Source organism: Pelodiscus sinensis, chromosome 16 (genome assembly GCF_049634645.1).
Source record: "Pelodiscus sinensis isolate JC-2024 chromosome 16, ASM4963464v1, whole genome shotgun sequence".
In the NCBI taxonomy this organism is placed as follows: domain Eukaryota; kingdom Metazoa; phylum Chordata; order Testudines; family Trionychidae; genus Pelodiscus; species Pelodiscus sinensis.
Genome location: NC_134726.1, coordinates 4070319 through 4091429, shown reverse-complemented (window position 1 = coordinate 4091429; position 21111 = coordinate 4070319). Strand labels below are relative to the sequence as shown.

At 46.6% G+C, this 21111-nt stretch overlaps 1 protein-coding gene across 2 annotated transcripts; it reads left to right on the top strand.

The window, feature by feature from the left end:
* Window positions 1-3218: 3218 nt before the first annotated feature.
* INTS15 (integrator complex subunit 15) lies at window positions 3219-20178 on the top strand. Of its 2 annotated transcripts, XR_012896093.1 has the most exons (8): window positions 3219-3360; window positions 4378-4576; window positions 5688-5909; window positions 7893-8058; window positions 10645-11172; window positions 11416-11601; window positions 15737-15776; window positions 18309-18404. XR_012896093.1 is itself a non-coding variant. In XM_075899125.1 (7 exons), the coding sequence occupies exons 2-7, from the start codon at window positions 4385-4387 to the stop codon at window positions 18523-18525; spliced, it is 1365 nt and encodes a 454-aa protein (XP_075755240.1). In that variant the 5' UTR covers window positions 3219-3360; window positions 4378-4384; the 3' UTR covers window positions 18526-20178. The 2 variants fall into 2 exon arrangements, 1 of the variants encoding a protein (XP_075755240.1); XM_075899125.1 differs by lacking the exon at window positions 11416-11601 and having other exon boundaries at window positions 18309-20178.
* Window positions 20179-21111: the final 933 nt, after the last annotated feature.

Sequence of the window (21111 nt, the reverse complement as noted above, 5' to 3'; positions counted from 1 at the left end):
TGGTCATTTTCAGGAAAGCAAAGGTTTGGGCAGTGAAAAAATAGTTCTTCCTATCGGAGTTGATAATGATATCGCCAGCTGGACGGTGGGAGTGCGGGGTGGAAGGCAACATAGCTCTAGGAAAAGTTGCTAATCAATAACTGAGCAATAATGTATTCTGTACAAAATGGGGAATCACAAACTCTGAGAAAAGCCATAAAGCAAAATCATGGATCAAGCAAACAGCCCATGGGAGTTCTGAGGGCATGATGGGGATGGCGGGGGGGAAATTCAGTGCTGTCAGTGAAACATTTCCCAGGAGACAAAATTGTTCATGACAGTCTCTGTGTATAGCGGAATTTTCTGGGGAAATTGTCATTTTGTTCCGAAAGCCCTTTTTGGTCAAAAACCTCTTTTTTGCAAGCCAATGTTTACAAGGCCTGGGAGGTAGCACAGCTGGGAGGTAGCAGGTACTACTAGGCTACAGCCTAAAGCTGGCTTATGCTGCATTTCCCATGGTCCACGTTGGACACTGACCAAGGGAAGTTCCGCCCCCAGAGTCTGACAGACAGCAGCATGCTGACTCCTGATTGGCTGTCCACCCTCTATAAATGCAGCGTGGCGGTCCTGTAGCTCCCATGACTGTCCCTGAGCTTGAACTCTTGGCTTTACCTCAGCTTGATTAGGACGTTGCCCCATGACTCAGATTCTGACCCTTGGTATTGACCCCAGCCTGGAACCTGATTACGGATTCCCCTGCTACTCCCAGCCTCAGGTTTGCCCTTGGCCCTGGCTGCCCTTTTAGGGAGCCTGACAGCCCCGACTCATCTCCAGGTAATGGTCACTATCACAGCTGTGATGCAAAGCCTGTCATTCACCAGGGTGACTTTGAGGCAGGGACGTGGCACTTTAGTCCTGCTTGAACCTGTAAGTGGGGCCTAGGTCTTGTTCCGGCTTTCTGCTCTGGGTGAATTGGGGAGCTCTTTCCTCAGACCAACACACCTTTCTGTCTACACGGGTGAGGCCCTTTTGCGCAAAAGTTTTTCGGAAAAAGACTTTTGCCCGAACAGGAGCAGCATAGTATTTCCGCAGAAGGCACTGACAATCTTACATGAGATCATCAGTGCTTTTGCGGAAATTCAAGTGGCCAGTGTAGACAGCTGGCAAGTTTTTCCGGAAAAGCAATGGCTTTTCCGGAAAAAGTGGCCAGTCTAGACACAGCCTAGGTGTTTTTGGAGTAGAACCCAGAGAGTCTTCAAACTGGTTTGTCTTGTTTTGTGGCAACCTCTCCTCCCAAAAAAACTAGACCACCCCAGGAAGGGGCTACTGGCCTCCTAAAGTGGCTTCAGCCAGATGCAAAGCAAGTGGTATGTTAAACAGTATGGTTGGGAGGGGTTGGCTGGCCAGCCAGTGCTCCTGTTTAAGGGACAGGAAGCGGCAGCTGGGGAGGGATTATTCATCGCCTTTGTCTTCTGCACAGAATACGGGACAAACGCCCATTGGATCTACCACTCCCTTGTCATGGTGCCCGATCGCCCCAGTCTGCCCCCACACCTGTGACACCTCTGCCTGCACTAGAGTGCAGCCACCCCTTTGGGATTGTCCTGGAATCTCCAGGAATGAACGATGAATCTCTAATTAAAGGCTATCATATGTGATGAAATCTTCAGGAATACACCCAACCCAAATTGGCAACTCTAGACTAGTTACACCCCATTCCTGGCCAGGACCCTCTTACTTCCCCAGTCGGTGGCTTGGCCCCAAATGCCTCTTTAAATGACGCTGGGAGACCCCAGCCTCTATGGCCCATTTCTAAATCTTCCTCCTGAGAGGATGGTCAGGAAAGAGCCCGTCTCAGAGGACATGTCCGCCTCAATTTAAATGCTGGGTAGTGGCAATCCCTGAATTTCCTTTCTCTCCCTGTTCTCATGCACACCAATGCGACTGGGAGAATGCAAGGCCCAGACCTTCCTGCATGGTGCTGTTCCTCACGGCCCACCACCCCAGGAGCAGGAGATGTCTCCATGGCTGGATCACCCCCAATTCAGAGCATCTCTGAGGTAAGAAACTGTGGAGGCTGTTCTAGGGTGGGTGAGTCAGTTATGCAACATAATGGGAGCTCCTCTGCCCTGGGCTCTGCTTGGTGCTTCTCAGCACCACTCCCAGCCCCATCACAGGGCAGCTCTCCCCGTGTTCCCTCTCCTTGGGCCGTTGTGAGCACCGCTCGGGCAGGGGCAGCTGCTTTTATTTACATCCCTTTCTCTGCCAAGAGCGTTTATCCTTGAGATGCAGCTGGCGAGTTTCTCACAGGGCTTGGCTACTCCCAGGGAGGGGACTGGCAGCAGAGTAGAGCCAACGCCAGCGGCCAGAGGTGGCAGAGCTGCCCTTTGCAGCCTCCGGGCGCCCTTTCTAGTTCCACAGGTAGAATTCTGGCTGGGTCATGGAAACTCCCCCAGCCGGCAGCGTGTGTTTCTAGCGGTGGTGCATCTGCACCTTCTACAGTGCACATAACATGTTAGAGGGAACATGGCCCTCTTCCCCTGGGGACTGGCCCCCCACCTCTCTCTCCCCATGGACACCAGCCCCCCACACTCCTCTCCCTACGGTCATCAGCCCCCCCACCTCTCTCTCCCCATGGACACCAGCCCCCCACACTCCTCTCCCTACGGTCATCAGCCCCCCCACCTCTCTCTCCCCATGGACACCAGCCCCCCACACTCCTCTCCCTACGGTCATCAGCCCCCCCCACCTCTCTCTCCCCATGGACACCAGCCCCCCACACTCCTCTCCCTACGGTCATCAGCCCCCCCCCCCCACCTCTCTCTCCCCATGGACACCAGCCCCCCACATTCCTCTCCCTACGGTCATCAGCCCCCCCCCCACCTCTCTCTCCCCATGGACACCAGCCCCCCCACTCCTCTCCCTACGGTCATCAGCCCCCCCCACCTCTCTCTCCCCATGGACACCAGCCCCCCACACTCCTCTCCCTACGGTCATCAGCCCCCCCCCCACCTCTCTCTCCCCATGGACACCAGCTCCCCACACTCCTCTCCCTACGGTCATCAGCCCCCCCCCCCACCTCTCTCTCCCCATGGACACCAGCCCCCCCACTCCTCTCCCTACGGTCAGCAGGCCCCCATATCCGCACACTCCTCCCCCCATCTCCTCCCCTGCCCCCCCCCCCCGGCGAGTAGCGCGGCGCGGCCGGCAGGTGGCGCTGTGGGCGGATGGCTGCGCCCCGTCCTGCTTTTTGGCCCGTCGCGGCCACCGTGCCGCCCGCCCGCGCTGCGCTGCCCTGGGCCGCGGAAGGCCCCGCCGCTTCCCCTCGCCTCAGCCCGGCCCCGCCGCCGGACATGCCCGCCTGAGCGGGCCCCGCAGCAGGTGCGGCCGGGAGCGCCCAGCCAGGCCCGGCCCGAGCCCGGCGGGGGGAGGGGCCTGAGCCGGGCCGGGGCCCTGTGGCTTCCCGGGGGACCTGGGACGGGGGGAGGTTTGAGGGCAGGGGCTGTGGGGGAGGGGCGGGCAGGTGCCCCGTTCTCCCGGCACGTGAGGGCATCACTCGGCCTGAGCCTGGCGCTGCCTCCGCCGCTCGCGGGCCGCCCGGGCGCGTGCAGCAGCAGCGGCCGTGTCGGTTGCCAGCGCCCCCCCCCCCCCCCCCCCGGGTGCAGCTGGCGCGCCGGTGTCATCGGGCGGGGCTCCGGGGGGGCTGCCCGCACTGAAGCGACCCTGACTGGTCCGTTTCGCTGGGGCTGCCCGAAGCTCGAGGGCAGCTCGGGAGAATGCGGAGCTGCGGGGCCACTGGCCCTGCTCGTCTCTTCTCCCCCACGTGCGGAACCGCCTTCAGGCCGATCAGCCCTTCGGGTGGCTCCATGGCTGCAGAGCTAGGGTGAGGTTTTAGTGCTCACAATGAAGGGTTTTCACTCGTCCCACTCTCGCACATTGGCTGTATTCCAGGCACATTGACATCAGTGTCTGTGCGCTGCCTCTGTGCTGTGGCCCTGTCTTTGTGACAGCAACACAGTGATTCCTTCCGCATCCTGCAAGGGTTGCTCATTGTTTTCTCTAGCGTCTAAGCACGTTCAGGAGCCAGTGCCATTAATGCTTTCAGTATGAGAAACACTTTTGTGCTCCCTGGCTTTGCTTGTTTGCTTAAATAAAAGTAGGGTGAGGTATGGGCCACAGAAAATATAAATCTCGGGCTTTTTGGGAAAGGGCATCAGATCCCTGCATTCCAAGTCCCCACTGTTCCTGCTCACAAGTCCTTAAATGTAAATACAAGAGAACTGCTGCATAAAAAGCAGAATCCTCTCCTTTCCTCAAGGTGGAAGAACTGAGACTGATGCTACTGTTGTTGATGTTATTGAGGTTTACTCATCACTTTTTTTGTGACTTCTATGGCAGGAGCATAATGAGTGACATTCGCCATTCCCTGCTCCGCCGGGATGCCCTGAGTGCTGCCAAAGAAGTGCTGTATCACTTGGACATCTACTTCAGCAGTCAGCTCCAAAATGCCCCTCTTCCCATTGTGGACAAAGGCCCAATTGAGTTGCTGGAAGAGTTCATATTTCAGGTTCCCAAAGAGCGCAACTCCCAGCCTAAAGTAGGTAACAGATCCTCTGAGCAAAAATACAGCTGTGTTTGAGCTGACTAGTAATGTCTTGATGTGGCCTTGCACTTACAATCTAGGACCTGTGCCTGCAATCAAATCCATACTGAGCCTCCCTGGCTAAATTGGGACTACATGTAGGTGCAAGAGTCCATCCATGTAGATCTGGGTGCAGGTTCAGGGCTTAGAAAGTTAAGAGGCACTGGAAGAACAAGGAAAAAAAGAGACACTTTTAGACCTTTTTTGTATTTTTAGATTAGTTTCTCCTGAGAGTGCTCTTGGGTTCCTGTCTAGACTTTGTAATATTTTGCCTTGACAAGAAACTCCATGCAGTTACCCTGCAAATAATACCCTTTTAGCTTGGGAAGTACGTGTAATGTTTGTCTCGAAACCAAGCATGTGCATGCTCTATCAGAGAAGAAGCAAGAACTGAAAGGTGATAAGGCAGGCTACACAGAGTAGGCTATGAGATCTGGAAAGCCAGAAGTTCTGTTACTGCTCAGAAGCCCTTAGACCAGAGCTACTCAACTTTGGAAGCCCCGGGGGCCACAATGATACTCGCATCACATGCCGAGGGCTGCAACTTAAGTGTAGTTGCGTAGACATGCAAATATATATATGCAAATGGCTTCTTTCTCACAATACCCCGGAGCTCCCAGCACCTCCTCCCTGGGGGAGCTTGCGTCTTTCAGTGCTCACCCTGGCTGGGAGACGCCTCGCCGTGGTGGAGCGTGTTCCTAATGGAGGCCATGTTCAAAGGATCCCACCCAAGGGCTGCATGTTGAGCCCTGCGTAAACCCAAATCGCACGGCAGGCTGCAAACAAATGGTCTGCAGGCTGAGTGTTGAGTAGCTCTGCCTTAGACTCTACAACTGCTGTTTGATCTTTCAGCAACGGAATGTATGTGGTCCCTGAAATAGCTGGTCAGTGTATGTACCCTGTTCTACAGGCAGCTCATGAAGAAGTATGGCCAGGTTTGCCCAGAAGCAGGAAATTGAAGTGCAATGGGGAAAGGAGGAGGAGGCATGGTCTCATAATGCTTCCTTCTGTTTCTGGACATGCTACCTTGAGATTTACTCTGTTGTTTTCTGGTGGTGTTTTTTAGAGGTTGAATTCACTTCAGGAGCTTCAACTTCTTGAGATCATGTGCAGCTATTTTCAAGAGCAAACCAAGGATTCAGTCCGGCAGATCATTTTCTCAGCCCTTTTCAGCCCGCAAGGAAACAAAGCAGATGATGGCAGGATGGCCTTGCTAGGAAAACTGGTTTCCATGGCGGTAGCTGTGTGCAGAGTTCCTGTTCTGGAGTGTGCTGCATCATGGCTGCAGGTAAACTGGTGCATGGATGGAATGGTCCCTAAGAGCTGGTCAGGTGAACTTGGGGTGCAGGTGGGTGAGCTAAAGAAAAGGGCTGCCTAGTGGCAATGCAGGGTTAGGGCTGAGAGGTGGGCTCTAGAATTCAGTTCACAGAACCTGCTCCCTGCAGCCATGGACCTTCCACTTGCAGACCCCCATGCAGCTTACACAAGTTGACAGGGCGGTGCAGCCAGGGTCGTTCTTCCTACTGAGGTCTGTGAAGGGAATAACTTTTGCTGCTCTCCAAGCCCCTGTAGCGCCCGTGCCCCTGCGGGTCTCTGCTTTATGGGACCCTCCACCCTGATGTGCTACCTAAGGTCTGTAAGAGTTGAGCTTTCATTCCTGCACCCTTCAGGAGATGTGCAGAAGAAGGTTTTCAGACCGGAGGGATGGGAGGGACAGAGAAGGGCAGCAGAGGGAGCCCCGCCCCCACCACACACACACTTCTCTAAGGTCTGCAGTACAGGTGTTTCTTCACATAGGCCTCTTGAAGGCTGCAGGCACAGAAAGGGTACATCTAAACTACAAAGATTTTTCGAAAGAGGATCTGCAAATTCTGAGGGAATTTATGTATTTTCTGATCACGTTTTCAAAAGAGAATCTTTCAAAAATTAAAGTAGTCAGGACAAGGTTTTTTCGGGGGGGGGGGGGGAATCCACTCTTCCTTTTAAAAAAAAAAAAAAAAAAAAAGGAGGTTTACGTGTGTTTTTTTCTAAAAAGTCCGTCCATCCCCGTCCCTGAAAAAAAACTCGTCCAGACTCCATTAATTTTCGAAAGAGCCTCTTTCAAAAATGCAATCAGAGGAAGATATGCAAATTCCGCAGGAATTCTTTGTAGTTTAGACATAGCCAAAGGGGTGTAACGTAGGTGGCAGGACACTGAGGGGATGGCTTATTGTGGTGCAGTCACCTTCAGCTCATTTAAGTACATAGAAGTTTCCATGTTAAAATCTTGGTACTTAAAAAGAAATTGCAGGGACAGCACTGTCCTGGTAAACCACACTCATATTTCGCACACGTCTCCCACTCACACATTTCCCTGAGAACCTCGGTCAGGGGACCCCAATCCTGATGCTTCCCCGAAATCCCAGGTAGAGTGGCTTTCTTCCTCTGGGACAGTGGGGACTGTGGTTATGAGGACTTGGACAGCAGTGGCCCGAGGATACTGCTGTGCTCAGTTCATGAAATTGGAACACTTTCCCGTGAAGAGGAAAGATCACACTCTGTCAGACACATGTCACTTTGGCCAGCTGTAGAAATTCTTGCAAAGCTTTTACCCTTCAATAACTGACTTGCACCCTAGACCTTAAATAGTTTTGGTCAGGGAATGGTCACTTTACAGGTAGGTCTTTCATATAGTAATAAGTGAGAAAACATTTAAAAAAATAGAGAAACATAATAATTGAAATCACAAAAACTGGCAAGGGGTATGGGTGAGTGTCGTGTCTGAAACACCTTTTAAATCATGTTTGACTAGATAGCAGATTTCAAGTTGAGGTTGTCTCTTGACTATTGTTTTTTGAAACAGAATTATTATTATGGCCTGCTGCAGTAACGCTAGAAAACGGCTTATAGATGGGTTTGTAATATGTGACAGTTATGGTAAAAAGTGATCATCTAGTTCCAAAGTGGTGATTTGTGTCCCTTGCTCCAGATGATGTTAATTACTAAAAGACAGTTTCTTCTTTGCAGAATAACTTTCACTTGGGATCTGATAAGCTTAGTGAAGCTAGTATAATGAGGGCTAGCCACAGCCACCAGAAGCTAAAGCTCAGACACTTAGTGTTTTACCTACATCAAACAAAAATTTTAAAGTTCGCAAGAAGATGTAGTAACAACCAATTGGTAGTTGCATGTAACAGAGCCTTAGTGAAATACTGTGCATCTCCCTATGGAGAATTTCTTATGTACTGGTTTGACGTACCTGTCACCACTTGGTACTGCAAATCTCTTTCAGCGAACACCTGCAATCTACTCAGTGACATTAGCCCGCACCTTAGTGGACGACTACTGCTGTCTGGTGCCAGGTTCCATTCAGATATTGAAACAAATATTCAGCGCTAGTCCTCGCTTCTGCTGCCAGTTCATAACGTCAGTTACCACGCTCTACGACCTTTCTTCAGGTAAGCTGTCAGTAGGCAGCAGCCTCCTCAAAATGAATGCTACAGTGCTGTGCCCACTGACTGTTATCAGCACGTTTGTGCTCTCAGCTCCCTATTGGCATTGTAATGACGCTCAGCATCACAGTTTTGCTAAACACAGTGCTGGGTGCAGCATCTTGCTTTGCAGTGAGGGGAAAGCTGAGAAGCGCAACATAGCGGTGAGTGACCTCAGTCCAGTTTGTAACGGATGATTGGTCCTATTGCTGACCCTCTTGACAAAGGGCAGGGACTGAGGGAGTCTTCTAAAAATGGGTTCAGATGTGGTTACAAAGCCAGCGAAAGGACTGGAGCTTGTGATAATTTGGTCCAGATTTCCTGGAGTGAAGGATCTGACTGTAGCATTCTGAGGATTTTAGAGAGCTGGGGTTTAGGAAGACAAAAGAAGAGTTGCAATGGTTGTAACAGGAAGAGAGTGATGCATGAATGAGGATTTTAGTGGAGACTGGACCCAGACTTACAGATAGAATAGAATACTAGGACTGGAAGGGACCTCGAGAGGTCATCGAGTCCAGTCCCCTGCCCTCATGGCAGGACCAAATACTGTCTAGACCATCCCTGATAGACATTTATCTAACCTACTCTTAAATATCTCCAGAGATGGAAATTCCACAACCTCCCTGGGCAATTTATTCCAGTGTTTCACCACCCTGACAGTTAGGAACTTTTACCTAATGTCCAACCTAAACCACCCTTGCTGCAGTTTAAGCCCATTGCTTCATTCTTCTATCCCTAGAGGCCAAGATGAACAAGTTTTCTCCCTCCTCATGATACCCTTTTAGATACCTGAAAACAGCTCTCATGTCCCCCCTCAATCTTCTCTTTTCTAAACCACATCCACCTCTTCTTCCTTATCCACAAGACTCGTTATCCTATCAAAGAAAGCTATCAGATTGGTTGACATGATTTGTTCTTTACAAATCCATTCTGGCTGTTCCCTATCACCTTGCCACCTTCCAAGTGTTTACAGGTGATTTCCTTAATTACTTGCTCCATTATCTTCCCTGGCACAGAAGTTAAACTAACCGGTCTGTAGTTTCCTGGGTTTTTCTTATTTCCCTTTTTATAAATGGGCACTATATTTGCCCTTTTCCAGTCTTCTGGAATCTCTCTTGTCTCCCATGATTTTCCAAAGATGCTAGCTAGAGGCTCAGATACCTCCTCTATCAGCTCCTTGAATATTCTAGGATGCATTTCTAGGTGATTTTTAACTTGTTCTTTTTTTTATTTTATCTTCTAAACCTACCCCTTTCCCACTAGCATTCACTATGTTAGGCATTCCTTCATCATCAGACTTTTTGGTGAAGACCGAAACAAAAGTCATTAAGCATCTCTGCCATTTCCAAGTTTCCTGTTACTGTTTCTCCCTCCTCACTGACCAGTGGGCCTACCCTGTCCTTGGTCTTCCTCTTGCTTCTAATGTATTTATAAACAGTCTTCTTGTTTCCCTTTATTCCTGTAGCTAGTCTGAGCTCATGTTGTGCCTTTGCCTTTCTAATCTTGCCCCTGCATTCCTGTGTAGTTTGCCTGTATTCATCCTTTGTAATTTGTCTTACTTTCCATTTTTTATATGACTCCCTTTTTATTTTTAGATCATGCAAGATCTTGTGGTTAAGCCAAGGTGGTCTTTTGCCATATTTTCTATCTTTCCGACACAGCGGAATAACTTGCTTTTGGGCCCTTAATAATGTCCCTTTGAAAAACTGCCAACTCCCCTCAGTCTTGATTCCCATGGGACCTTACCTATCCGCTCTCTGAGCTTACCAAAATCCACCTTCCTGAAATCCATTGTCTCTCTTTTGCTGTTCTCCCTTCTACCCTTCCGTAGGATTGTGAACTCTATGATTTCATGATCACTTTCACCCAAGCTGCCTTCCACTTTCAAATTCTCAACCAGTTCCTCCCTATTTGTTAGGATCAAATCTAGAACAGCTTCCCCCCGATAGCTTTTTCAGCCTTCTGAAATAAAAAGTTGTCTCCAGTGCAGTCCAAGTACTTATTGGATAGTCTGTGCCCCCACTGTGTTATTTTCCCAACATTTATCTGGATAGTTGAAGTCCGCCATCACCACCAAATCTTGGGCTTTGGATGATATTGTTAGTTGTTTAAAAAAAGCCTCATCCACTTCTTCCACCTGGGTAAGTGGCCTGTAGTAGACTCCTCGCATGACATCACCCTTGTTTTTAACCCCTTTTAGCCTAACCCAGAGACTCTCAGCACTTCCGTCTCCTATGTCCATCTCCACCTCACTCCCAAGTGTATTCATTTTTAATATATAAGGCAACACCTCTTCCCTTTTTTCCCTGTCTATCCTTCCTGAGCAAGCTGTACCCTTCTATACAAACATTCCAATCGTGTATTATCCCACCACATTTCTGTGATGCCAACAATATCATAATTGTACTTATTTATTAGCACCTCGAGTTCTTCCTGCTTATTACCCATACTTCTTGCGTTTGTATATAGATGAAGGATGGGGGAGGAGAATGAAATTGCTGTCCCTGTGACAAAAAAGGGGACTTGCTGAGCAGTGTCTCATCCTTCTTCCAGATGATCTCATTCCCCCTTCGGACTTGCTCGAGATGGTTGTCTCCTGGATCTTTGAGGACCCCCGGTTGATACTCATCACCTTTTTAAACACCCCTATTGCAGCCAACCTGCCAATAGGATTTTTAGAGCTCACCCCCCTCACCGGACTGATCCGCTGGTGTGTGAAGGCCCCTCTGGCCTACAAAAGGAAAAAGAAGGCCTCTCTCTCAAATGGTCACCTCGCCAATAAAATTGCCAAGGACTCAGCTGCTGGCGCTGACAAAGACTGCCACTTGCTATATTCCAAACTGCATCTCAGTGTCCTACAGGTTCTCATGATGCTTCAGGGGCACTTAACAGAGAAGAACCTCTATGGCCGGCTGGGGCTAGTGCCCTTTGACCATGTGGTTACACTTGTCGAGGAAATTAACAGACTGTCGGATGAACTCAATCCACTGAATGCTTCCAAAGAGATTGAACTGGCTCTGGACAGATTGGCTCAGGCTCTGCAGGTGGCCATGGCATCAGGAGCATTTCTGTGCACTAGAGGTATGTTGGTGAAGTGCCTGGCGTGGGATCAGTTTTCTCTGGTATGTGGGCAGGCTGTCCCTGGGTGAAGGGGGGTAATACATGGGGAAATGCATTAATAGCATAAATATTCCACAAGTCTTAGGAAATAAGATTGTTAGAGCTACACGCTAGATGTAACAAACCGCTCATGAAGTAGGAAAAGAAAGACCACTGATGATAAATAAGTGTTATGGATTATAAAGAAAGATTGTTGCTTTGCAGATCTGGGAGGGAACCTTCCGTTCAGACTTTCTGCTGCCAGGATGTATTTGGTGGTTGGTAGTTTGTTTTTTCAAACGGAAGTATGCTCTCTTTTGGGCCAGTAACCAGAGTCTTCACCATACAGTTGGCATCAAAACGCTCCAAAAAGAATGGATCTGTAGCCTGCTTTAGATCAGATGCAGTCAGGTAATTGTGGTTCCAGCTACGTTTCTTTAAACCCTGTTGCCTAAACTGGTTTAAAACCGTTGCATTAAAGAATTAAGTGCAGCCATCCATTGTGCATTAATAAATGTTTGCATAAGATCATTGACCTGAAGTGGTCTGACAAGGTTACAAACATTAGCTTATGGGAAAGAGCAGGGCAATGCCCAATAGAGCAAGAGATTTTGAGAAGGTGATGGCGATGGATCGGCCATACACTGAGGAAACCACCAACTAGCATTACCAGACAATCCCTATCCTGGAACCCACAGGGGAAAAGGGGGAAGAGGAAGGCAAAACAATAGTTGGAGAAGAGACCTGAATGTGAATGTAAGGAAAATGGGCAAAAGTTGGAGAGGATTAGAAAAGGTGGCACAAGACAAAGGCTTGGAAAGAAATTGTTGATGGCCTATGCTCCCATACGAGCTAAGGGCAGAGAGAGAGAGAGAGAGAGATTCATTGTGCATCCTCGCAGCATAGGTTAGAGAAGGATTCAGAATATGATTCTACTTTGAAAAATGATACAGTAAAATGAGAGAGACAAGGTGAGGGAGGGTAATATCTTACTGGCGAGGGAGACAGGCTTTCAAGCTATGCAGAGCTCTTCTTTGGGTCTGGGAAAGAGACTCCAAGTCACAGCTAAATACAAGGTGGAACAGATTGTTTAGCAGAAGTAGTTAATACATTTCATGGTGTGTAGTGTTATTTTAGCTTCATTGGTCTCAGGATATTGGAGCCACTCACACAGAGCTGCTCTTCAGTTCAGAAGATGAATTCTGTGTAAGCCCAAAGGGTTGTCCCTCTCATCAACAGAAGATGGTACAGTAAAAGATAATCTCTCTCACCTTGTGTCTCATGCATTTCAAAGGACCATTCAAGGTGAAGTGAGCCCCCCTCTCCAGTCATGTGGGGGAGAGATTGGAGGGGAGGGGATTAGTGAGTTACAGACTGAATTTCTAGTTCATTACAACAGTGTCTCGTTTTATGGGGAGGAGTGGCTGTGTGTGTGTAAATGTTGCCCCAATTACACCAGAGCAAATTTACCCTTTACATATATTGTGCCAGACCTGCAATACTGTGGAATGTGAAATCTGATCCAGGTTCTTGTGGGCATGTGGATCACATGTAACAAAAATGTTGTCCTCAGTTGCATTGTCTAGCCCATGCCTCCGAAGAGGCTGTACTGGTATAACTGACTGGCAGAGTTTTGTGTTACAATCAGAAGTTAGTAAACAAGTCTGATTCATGAGCCAGAGTAATTCGGTTGGCTTTTTGTAGGTCTCTTGGTTGTGCAGTTTAATAAGAAATCAAGTCTTTCTTTAGCATATTTGACTCTGGGTACTAGGGATGTTAAAATGATGGAAATTCCATCGACTGCTCGATTAGTCAATAGGCACTTCGGCATTCCTCCTTTGAAATATACAGGCGTCCCCCGACTTGCGACGCGATCGGTTCCCGGGAAGTGTTGCAAGTTGGGAGCGTCGTAACTTGAACCCTCATTTACAAGAGGTGATGGGTCCCGTCGTAAATGCAGGCCGAGGACGTAAGTCCGGAGTTTTCAGCCCCTTCCACACTTACAAAAATGGTGGTAAGTGCGGGGGGTTGTAACTCAGGTGGTCGGAGGTCGGGGTTTTCCTGTACAAGAGCCTGCTGACTCTGGGCTATTCATGAGTGCCTGCTTTGAAATGTACAAGAGACCCCAGCGTGGCATTTCAGCGGAACCTGGGATCAGCTGAGGACTCCCCAGCTGGAGTCTTGGGAAATGCTGTGCGGAGCCCGGGATTAGTTGGCTCCCCAGTTGACCCCGGTTCTACATGGCATTTCCCCAAAACCTGGATTCTGGGGAAATGCTGCTTGGAACCTGGGGTTAGCTAGGAAGTCCCCAGCTAACCCCAGGCTCCACAGAGCTTCAGCGTTTTAATGGGGCTGCCCCTTTGAAACACTGCTTTAGGGTTTCAAAGCGTCAGCGTCACACAGCTGATCCCTGGCTCAGCTGTGTGGTGCTGCTGCTTTGAAGTACCCCTCCCCCTGTCCCCTTTGCTGCCTCTATCTCACAGAGGCAGCAAAGCGGGGAGGGATCGACTAGTCCTTAACATCCCTACTGGGTACAGGGAGACACATTTTCATGACATTTCAGAATAGGAAAAAAACCTAGTTTGTGGCTGTGTGTGGAAGTGGGGCCCTTATGACAGAGAAGAAATATGAGTTTGCCCCCTGCATAATCCCCAGCAGGATCACCGTTCTCTAAAGGATGCACAGGGAAGGACGCACTTTCAGTTCTTTGCAAGGAAATACCATCTTGTTTGTTCAACTTGATAGTTTCTCTGCACTGGCTGAGAGCCCATGAACTACAGCATAGGGCAGTGGTGAGCAACATGGGGCCATTGTGGTTCTGTGTGAGGCTCACAAGTTGTTTTATTTACCATTGCCCACACACAGGATTGACAGGTTCCACCAGTTTCCATCCAGGAGGGTTTTTTCCTACCAGTATCACTAAAGTGACATGCACATAAAGCCAGGGCACCCAACATTGATGATGAGAGCCCTGCACTCCCTCTGCATCCAATCAAAGCACTGTTGTTGTCGTTTAATTGGCACAGCCCGCAAATTCTAGGCACACAAGCGCAGTTAGCAAAATTACCCTATCATGGGAGCCCATCTTGGTTATAACAGTCTCATGAACCAATGAGGTGGAGGGCCACTGGTGGGGCCCGCTTGCTAGCCTAGCTTATTTATTGCTGGCATAGGGTATAAACATGACATAGATAAAACCACTACCTGGATTATTGTCCTAAACATTTCTAAAGCCTGTGTTTCGGGTCTTTTTCATCACCGAAGAAGCAAAATTTGTTTGAGTTTTTGTTTCTGACCAGTAATTAAAGTACCATGTACAAGATCAAACACTTATTTCATTAGCTAATTGGATCATCATCAGTCTAAGGTGTGTTAATGAATCTTGGTGGATTTATTAGAGAAACCAGTTTGAAAATCCAGACAATTTCTAAAAGCTGTATTAAAGTCCCTCAACCAATTTGTATGGCCCAAAAATGTTGCATGAAAGACCACACAAACAAAAAGCAGAGGTAACTCAACCCAAACACACAATTATACCATTTTCTCAAAGCAAACTTTGTGACTCAATAACAGAACATCTATTAACAAAGCGCCAGAAATTTAAGCAACTACTCCCTGATCAGGGCTATTCATTCAGACCCGGAGCCTAGAGTTCAGAGACAAGCCTTTATTCCTAGGCAGGTGATCTCTGAGGCACAGAAGTGAGCCTGAATCTGCTCTTCTTAGCACCTGTTATGTTGACTGCACATACTATTATCAAGTGCAAAGAGCTAACTGAAAATCATGTTTTTCTCTAATTTTTTGTTTGTTTTGTAACAGTAGCAAGCCAAAAAGAGAGTTTTTTTAAAAAGCTGTCCCTTTAAACTTCCTTATTTCCTAACTGCTTATACAGCCCGGTTTGGGGGGGGGGGGGGTTGCTATAGCAGAAGAGAAAGGGAATTCAGTATAAATACCTGCTAATCACATTTTTGGGCATTCAGTTGTTTTGGAATTGGGAAGAATTTGTTTAAACCAGTATTAAAAGGATCCTCCTGACTGTATGTTCTTTAGAGTAGGATTCTTGTTAAATCATTTGGAAAATGTTTCTCTACTAAAGCGAGTGTCCCAAATGCCTTTATCAGAGTCTCTTAACACAAATCTGAAAATTCCTTGTCTTGCTCAAGATGGAGTATTGTATGCGGGGATATGTAGTCTCCAGGCTTCCTGTTTTTAAGGTGACTTCAAGTCTAAGGATGACCGTAGCAGTCTTCTCTTATCGGAACTAAGTACTGCTTCTCTGGCTACTGGCCCAGGAGAGCAAAGTTCTGTTTAATCTGCTGAGAATTTTGTGCTAGAGTTCAATTGCAGATGGATGACATGTGAAACAGTTTGAGATGTAACCGTTATAGGAAAATGTTCTTTATACATATTTTATGCATGAAAGGATGAAATTGTGGGTCTCTCCTAGTATTTTATGAAATCTGAATAAAACTTCCCAGTGGGAAGAGTAGAGGGGAAAATTCTGTTTTACTTTATCCATCCTGTTTTCTATCCTCTTGAATTTCAGATGACTTGAGGACAGTGTGTGCTCGGCTACCACACAACAAGTAAGGGGCCTTTCTAAAATTCTGTTTATTTTAATGTATATTTCAAGGCATTTCCTAGATGTTTGTTGAGGCAAGCCTCTGCCCCCAAAGAACTTTTAATGTAAGTGCTTGTTTTGGAAGGTGTACTTTAGTTAAACACTAGTTTTGGGGATCAGCAGAGAGGCAGTTGGGTGAAATTTCAAAGATTTATACCTTCATAGATTCGGGTCCAGAAGGAACTTTGTGATCATGTATAACACAGGCCAGAGAGCTAACCCCAAAATAATTTCTAGAGCATGTATTTTAGAAAAATATCTAATCTTGGTCTAAAAATTGTCATGGATGGCAAGTCCATCATGACATTGGTAAATTGTTCCAATGTTGAATTACCTTCACTGTGAAAAAGGTTACTTGTTTCTAGACTAAATTTGTTTAGCTTTGTTACCCCTTTCTCTGCTACAAAAATGAGCCCTTTATTAAATATACTTCCCATGTAGGTACTTCTAGACTGTTATCCCTTAACCTTTTCTTTGTTAAACTAAATAGACTCCAGGAGCTCAGTCACTATAAGCCGTGTTTTTTCTAATCTGTTAATCATGCTCATGGCTCTCCTGTGAACCCTCTCCAATTTATGAACAACCTTCTTGCATTTGCGAGCACTTTTAAAAAATTGGCAAGCATTGACTTTCTTCCAGTCCTCTGGAACTTACTCAGTGAATCAAGAGTTATTGAAAATCAACAGTAGTATTTCAGTGAGCTCATCAGGGTGCTCTTTTAAAACTCTTGGATGCAAATTAAGTGGATCTGTTAATTTAAAAATGTCTGACTTGACAAGTTTCTGTGAAGTTCCTTCAGAGATAGTGGAATGGAGTGTTATCACCATATGTATTGTATCATCTATGTTTCCCCAAATACAGAGCAGAAATATTTATTGAAGATGTCTGTCTTTTCTACCTTATTATTGATAATTCCACCACTTCTATCTAGTAATGGACCAATACCATTTTGTTCTTAACTTTTTTCTTTAAAAGGTTAACTGGTAACTTTGCAGGCCACAGATTTCCCTATGTTCCTTTGTTTCCCTTAAATTTTTTCTACAATTCCTAATTTCTCATTTGTATTCATTACTATCAAGCTCCCCTTTATTTTTATGTAGTAATTAATATAGCTGCCTTCACGTCTGCTCTAAATCAGGAAGGTCGTCTTCCTCAATTGGCTTTTGGGGTGGTGTTCTTAATCATTCTCAACTATCATTAAAGATACTTTATGATTTCAGATATATAAGTGGTCATGCAAAATGATTTAATTGTTCTTTCTGGCCTTAAAATCTGTATAAATCCCTAAGCCAGGGGGACCCCGTTAAAGTAGGAATGTGAAAGATTAACTGGTTACTTGATAAGCATCAGCCTTAATGGATACTTACTGGTTCCGGTTAACTGGTGGGGACTGGAGTAGCTCCCTTCCTGCCATGGGCAGAGGGCTTATCCAGGCTTGTGGGGGTCCCACCTCCAACGGGGCTGCTGTGGACACTGGATGTGTAGAGCAGCCCCTCTCCGCAGCACACCCCTGGGAGCCACGGGTAGGGACTGTTCCGAATGGACTGGAGCAGCTCCTGTCTGCAATTGGGGGCCACTTCATCCTAGCTAGGTTGGAGCGGGCCCCCTCTCCATTGGTTAACTGGTTAAACTTCACATTTAACTGGTTAACCAATTAAATGGGATTTTACATCCCGACATTAAAGTCAGTGAGGCTCCTCCTTGCTGGATCCACATAGATCAGCTTGCAGGATAAGGGCGTGGATTAAGGCAATTAGGCAAACAACAAGGGGAAAGTGAAATGGAATTTTTAAAAATTACCTCTGCCCCATTGCTGATCCCCTCCCCCCATTTTACTTAATCCATGCTTAACTGTGTATCTTTTTAATATTAGTCAGAATATTTAAATCCAGGAGTCTAAAAGTAAGCTTCTGTATCTGAAAATCAGGCCATTTCTATTTAGGTTTCTAAATGTGGGTTAAGTCTAACTTTCGGCGCATGGGGTAGAAAATGTTGGCCTTACCATTTTCCTTGTTCTTTAAAATATGAACCATTGCCAATTTTGGGTATTTAACCCTAGCTTATATAAAGCTTGGATGGTCTTGCCTCTTTTTATCCTCCCTCTGAAACTGTCCTGCATCCTGGCTGTAGAGCTTCACCGAGCATTGCCCTTCTGGGAGAGTTAACCACAACCTCCTCTTTCTTGGCAAGCTAGTTGTTCAGTAGGCTTGCTAAAAATACTTAACTCTGTTATTTGTCATGGACAGTCCTCCTTTGAAAAATAGCACTGTGCGCATACCATGCACCATACACATCAGTCTGCGGGATGTCATAAGCATAATTGCCACATTTTCTCCCTACCATGCTTTCTGATATTTGAGCCTATGAATGATGCTAAGCATTGGTAAGGCTTTTAAGTCCTTCTTGTCATGGAACAGGCCTTCTGTCAAACTGCTCCTTATTTGGACAGTTTATTAGTTGAATAATACTTACATCTGTCTGGCGCTTCTTTTCACAGCCTACTTCAACTGGTGATTTCAGGTCCAGTGCAACAACCAACCCATGCTGCTTTGCCACCAGGATTTTATCCTCATATCCACACCCCTCCGCTGGGCTATCCTGCCCATGCAGCACACCCTGCGTTGCCTGCACATCCGGCTCATCCAGCACTCCCAGCCCATCCAGTGCAGACATTCATACCAGGCATGACTTTCCCATACAGGCCTATTCGCTAAGAAACCTAGCTTACACTGCACAATGTGCCCCTGTTTTCCCCACCTGGGGAAGCATTGCAGAGGAAAGCAGACATTTATGGAACCACACTTTTCCTCTTTAATCTTGTGCTATGTGATGTCTACAAGGAGGAGTTTCTTCAGGAGAAGGGGCAAATGCTAGGCTGCACTAGCCCTAAACATGGACAATTTCTTACTCATCCAAATTGCATGGATGAAAGGAAAAAAAAGCCTTCTGGAATGTATGGGGTTTTTTTTAATGTCAACTCTGACTCATCTAATGAGCAGTACCATTGTATTTCTTAGTCTGGTGTTTCTCACAGGTACACATTTGTCTGACCTGGTAGTGAGACCAGCTATTCTCTTGCTCCTTATTTATGAGGGACAGTAGGAAAACCATACCAAGACTTGTAAGTTCGTCCCATGCCCCTGTCCTTTCTCTTTGTAAACATTTGTGCCCATACCAACGGAGTGTCGCACACTGTATGATTTGGGCATTGTGAATGTTTGCTTCAGAAGTGCAAAGTAGGAGAAACTGTGAGAGGAAACCACTAAAGAAAGAGTGATCGCTTGCCTCTCTTTTATCTCTTAAATGGTGTTCAGCATATCCAGTTATTGTTAGGCCTCTGCCAGGAAGGAACTTCCTTCCTTGGTGATTGCAATATCCTTGGGGTTCTGGTAGGTCTCTGCAATATCCTTTTCTCATGGTCTACACGTTTGTTAGTTTGAAATTAGAGACCTCATCTGGTATCACTAATGCTGGTTGGCAAAAACAGATCAGCATCTTAATGCATCAAACTAGGTACTGATGTTAAGCAATTTAACCTTTTTACTGCAATTAATTTGCAGCCAAAAACAAAAAAAAACCCAGATTGTTCCAGAGAAGGTAGGTTCCCAGTACCACAGGCTTTTAATTGGAAATGGGGTACTTTATGGAAACATGTTCTAGTCATGATAAGTTTGTCTTCGGTATCACTGCAGAGAAGTACATAATGCATCCCTGCTGAGAACTGGGGGTGGTTTTCTAGCACAGTGACAATAATGTAGTTCTCTAAGCCACTTTATTGGCTTTAGGGGGAAGCAAGGGCAAGCTTTTCCCAGGAGTCAATCACTTTATTTCTTTATGCACATTTCAGATGTCATGCTATTGGCAGAGACATGTGGCAGCAATAGTTATCCAATTGCACACTAAAATCAGAGGACAGAGAGATGGAAGGGGTGTGTGGCATTTGTAAGTCATTCAATACATTACAACTGGAGAGTAATCCTGATGTTTATCTGCTTCTCTTTCACTGGAAAGATTAAATTCATCACTTTGTAGAACTCCAACACAATGAAAAGATCTTGAAACTATGAACTACTGAACATTAAGAGAGATAAAGTTATTTATCAGTACCCATTGTACCATATCTCCTTTGAAAGGTTACTTGAAAGGGGGAAGTGGAGTTGGCAATAACCCTGATGTGTAACAGCCATGTTTATTTTGTTTTTATCTGTAGCTACTTGATTTTAAATTGTCTGCAACCTGTTTTCCAAAACTTGCGCTGGGGGGGGAGCTCCATGTTTTTTTTTTCTTGAATTAAAAGTCTTGCATTTCTTTCTTGTTTGTATCTCTGACCTATTCCAGCCACTTACATTAAAAACCTTGATTTAGAATTTTCTGTCGTCATGGTGTTGAAGGATTATCGTTTCAAATTAAATGATGTCATTAGCAGACAACCTACAAAACAAATGGGGACTTCCGTTATGGTGTAGGAACCATCTAACCGCTACCTTTTCATGAGTTGGGTTTGAGAGAGGCTGTCCTGGCAGGGGTCTGGGGCTTGTATGGGTCTATTAGCAGGTTTTGGGGGGCCCTCAGAATAAACCAGAGAGCAGTAACAACATTAGACTCATTGGGGCCCCAGGGCAAAAAGCTGAAGTCTGAGCCTGGGACTGATGCTCAAGACTGATCAAGTTAGCTTTGTGAGGAGCTCAAGGCTGCATTGGCTTATCTCCCTGCAAAAGGTTGTATATTAGTTTTATGATTGTAATAAATTCTTCCAAGGTACATTTACAAAGTTCCAAGGGTACAGCTCTTTGACTAGAGCAGTTCTGGCAGGCTGTATTTTCCCTGTGCATGAAGGTGAGACTTTCATTGTAAAACTCTAGATAAATGCATGATTTTGGCTCTGGATGTAGAGAGAAATCTGAATTATGCATGAGCTACATTAGTGTAGGAGGGGTAGCCATCCATGTTAATCTATCTTCAAAAATGAGTACGATGGCCCCTTAAATAATAAATGTGTTAGTCTTCAATGTGCCCCAAGATTCCTTGTTTCTACATGAAAGCCTCCTGGGTCTGGCACCTATGAATCTGACAGGTCCCAGATGAGGGATAGTGTGGGACTAAGGGAGGTCATTTGTGGCTCCCCTGCTGCTCCACCAGGCTTCACCCTTCTCTTCCCCTCTGAACCACAAACCAGGCTTTCCAGAGCCGGGCCTCCCCACAGTCCAGCTGGGCTGCACTCCAGGCTCCTGCCCCTGCCTGGCACAAGACTGATCCTGAAATCGATGTGGTCCTACCCGAGGCGAATCCCGGTTTATAGA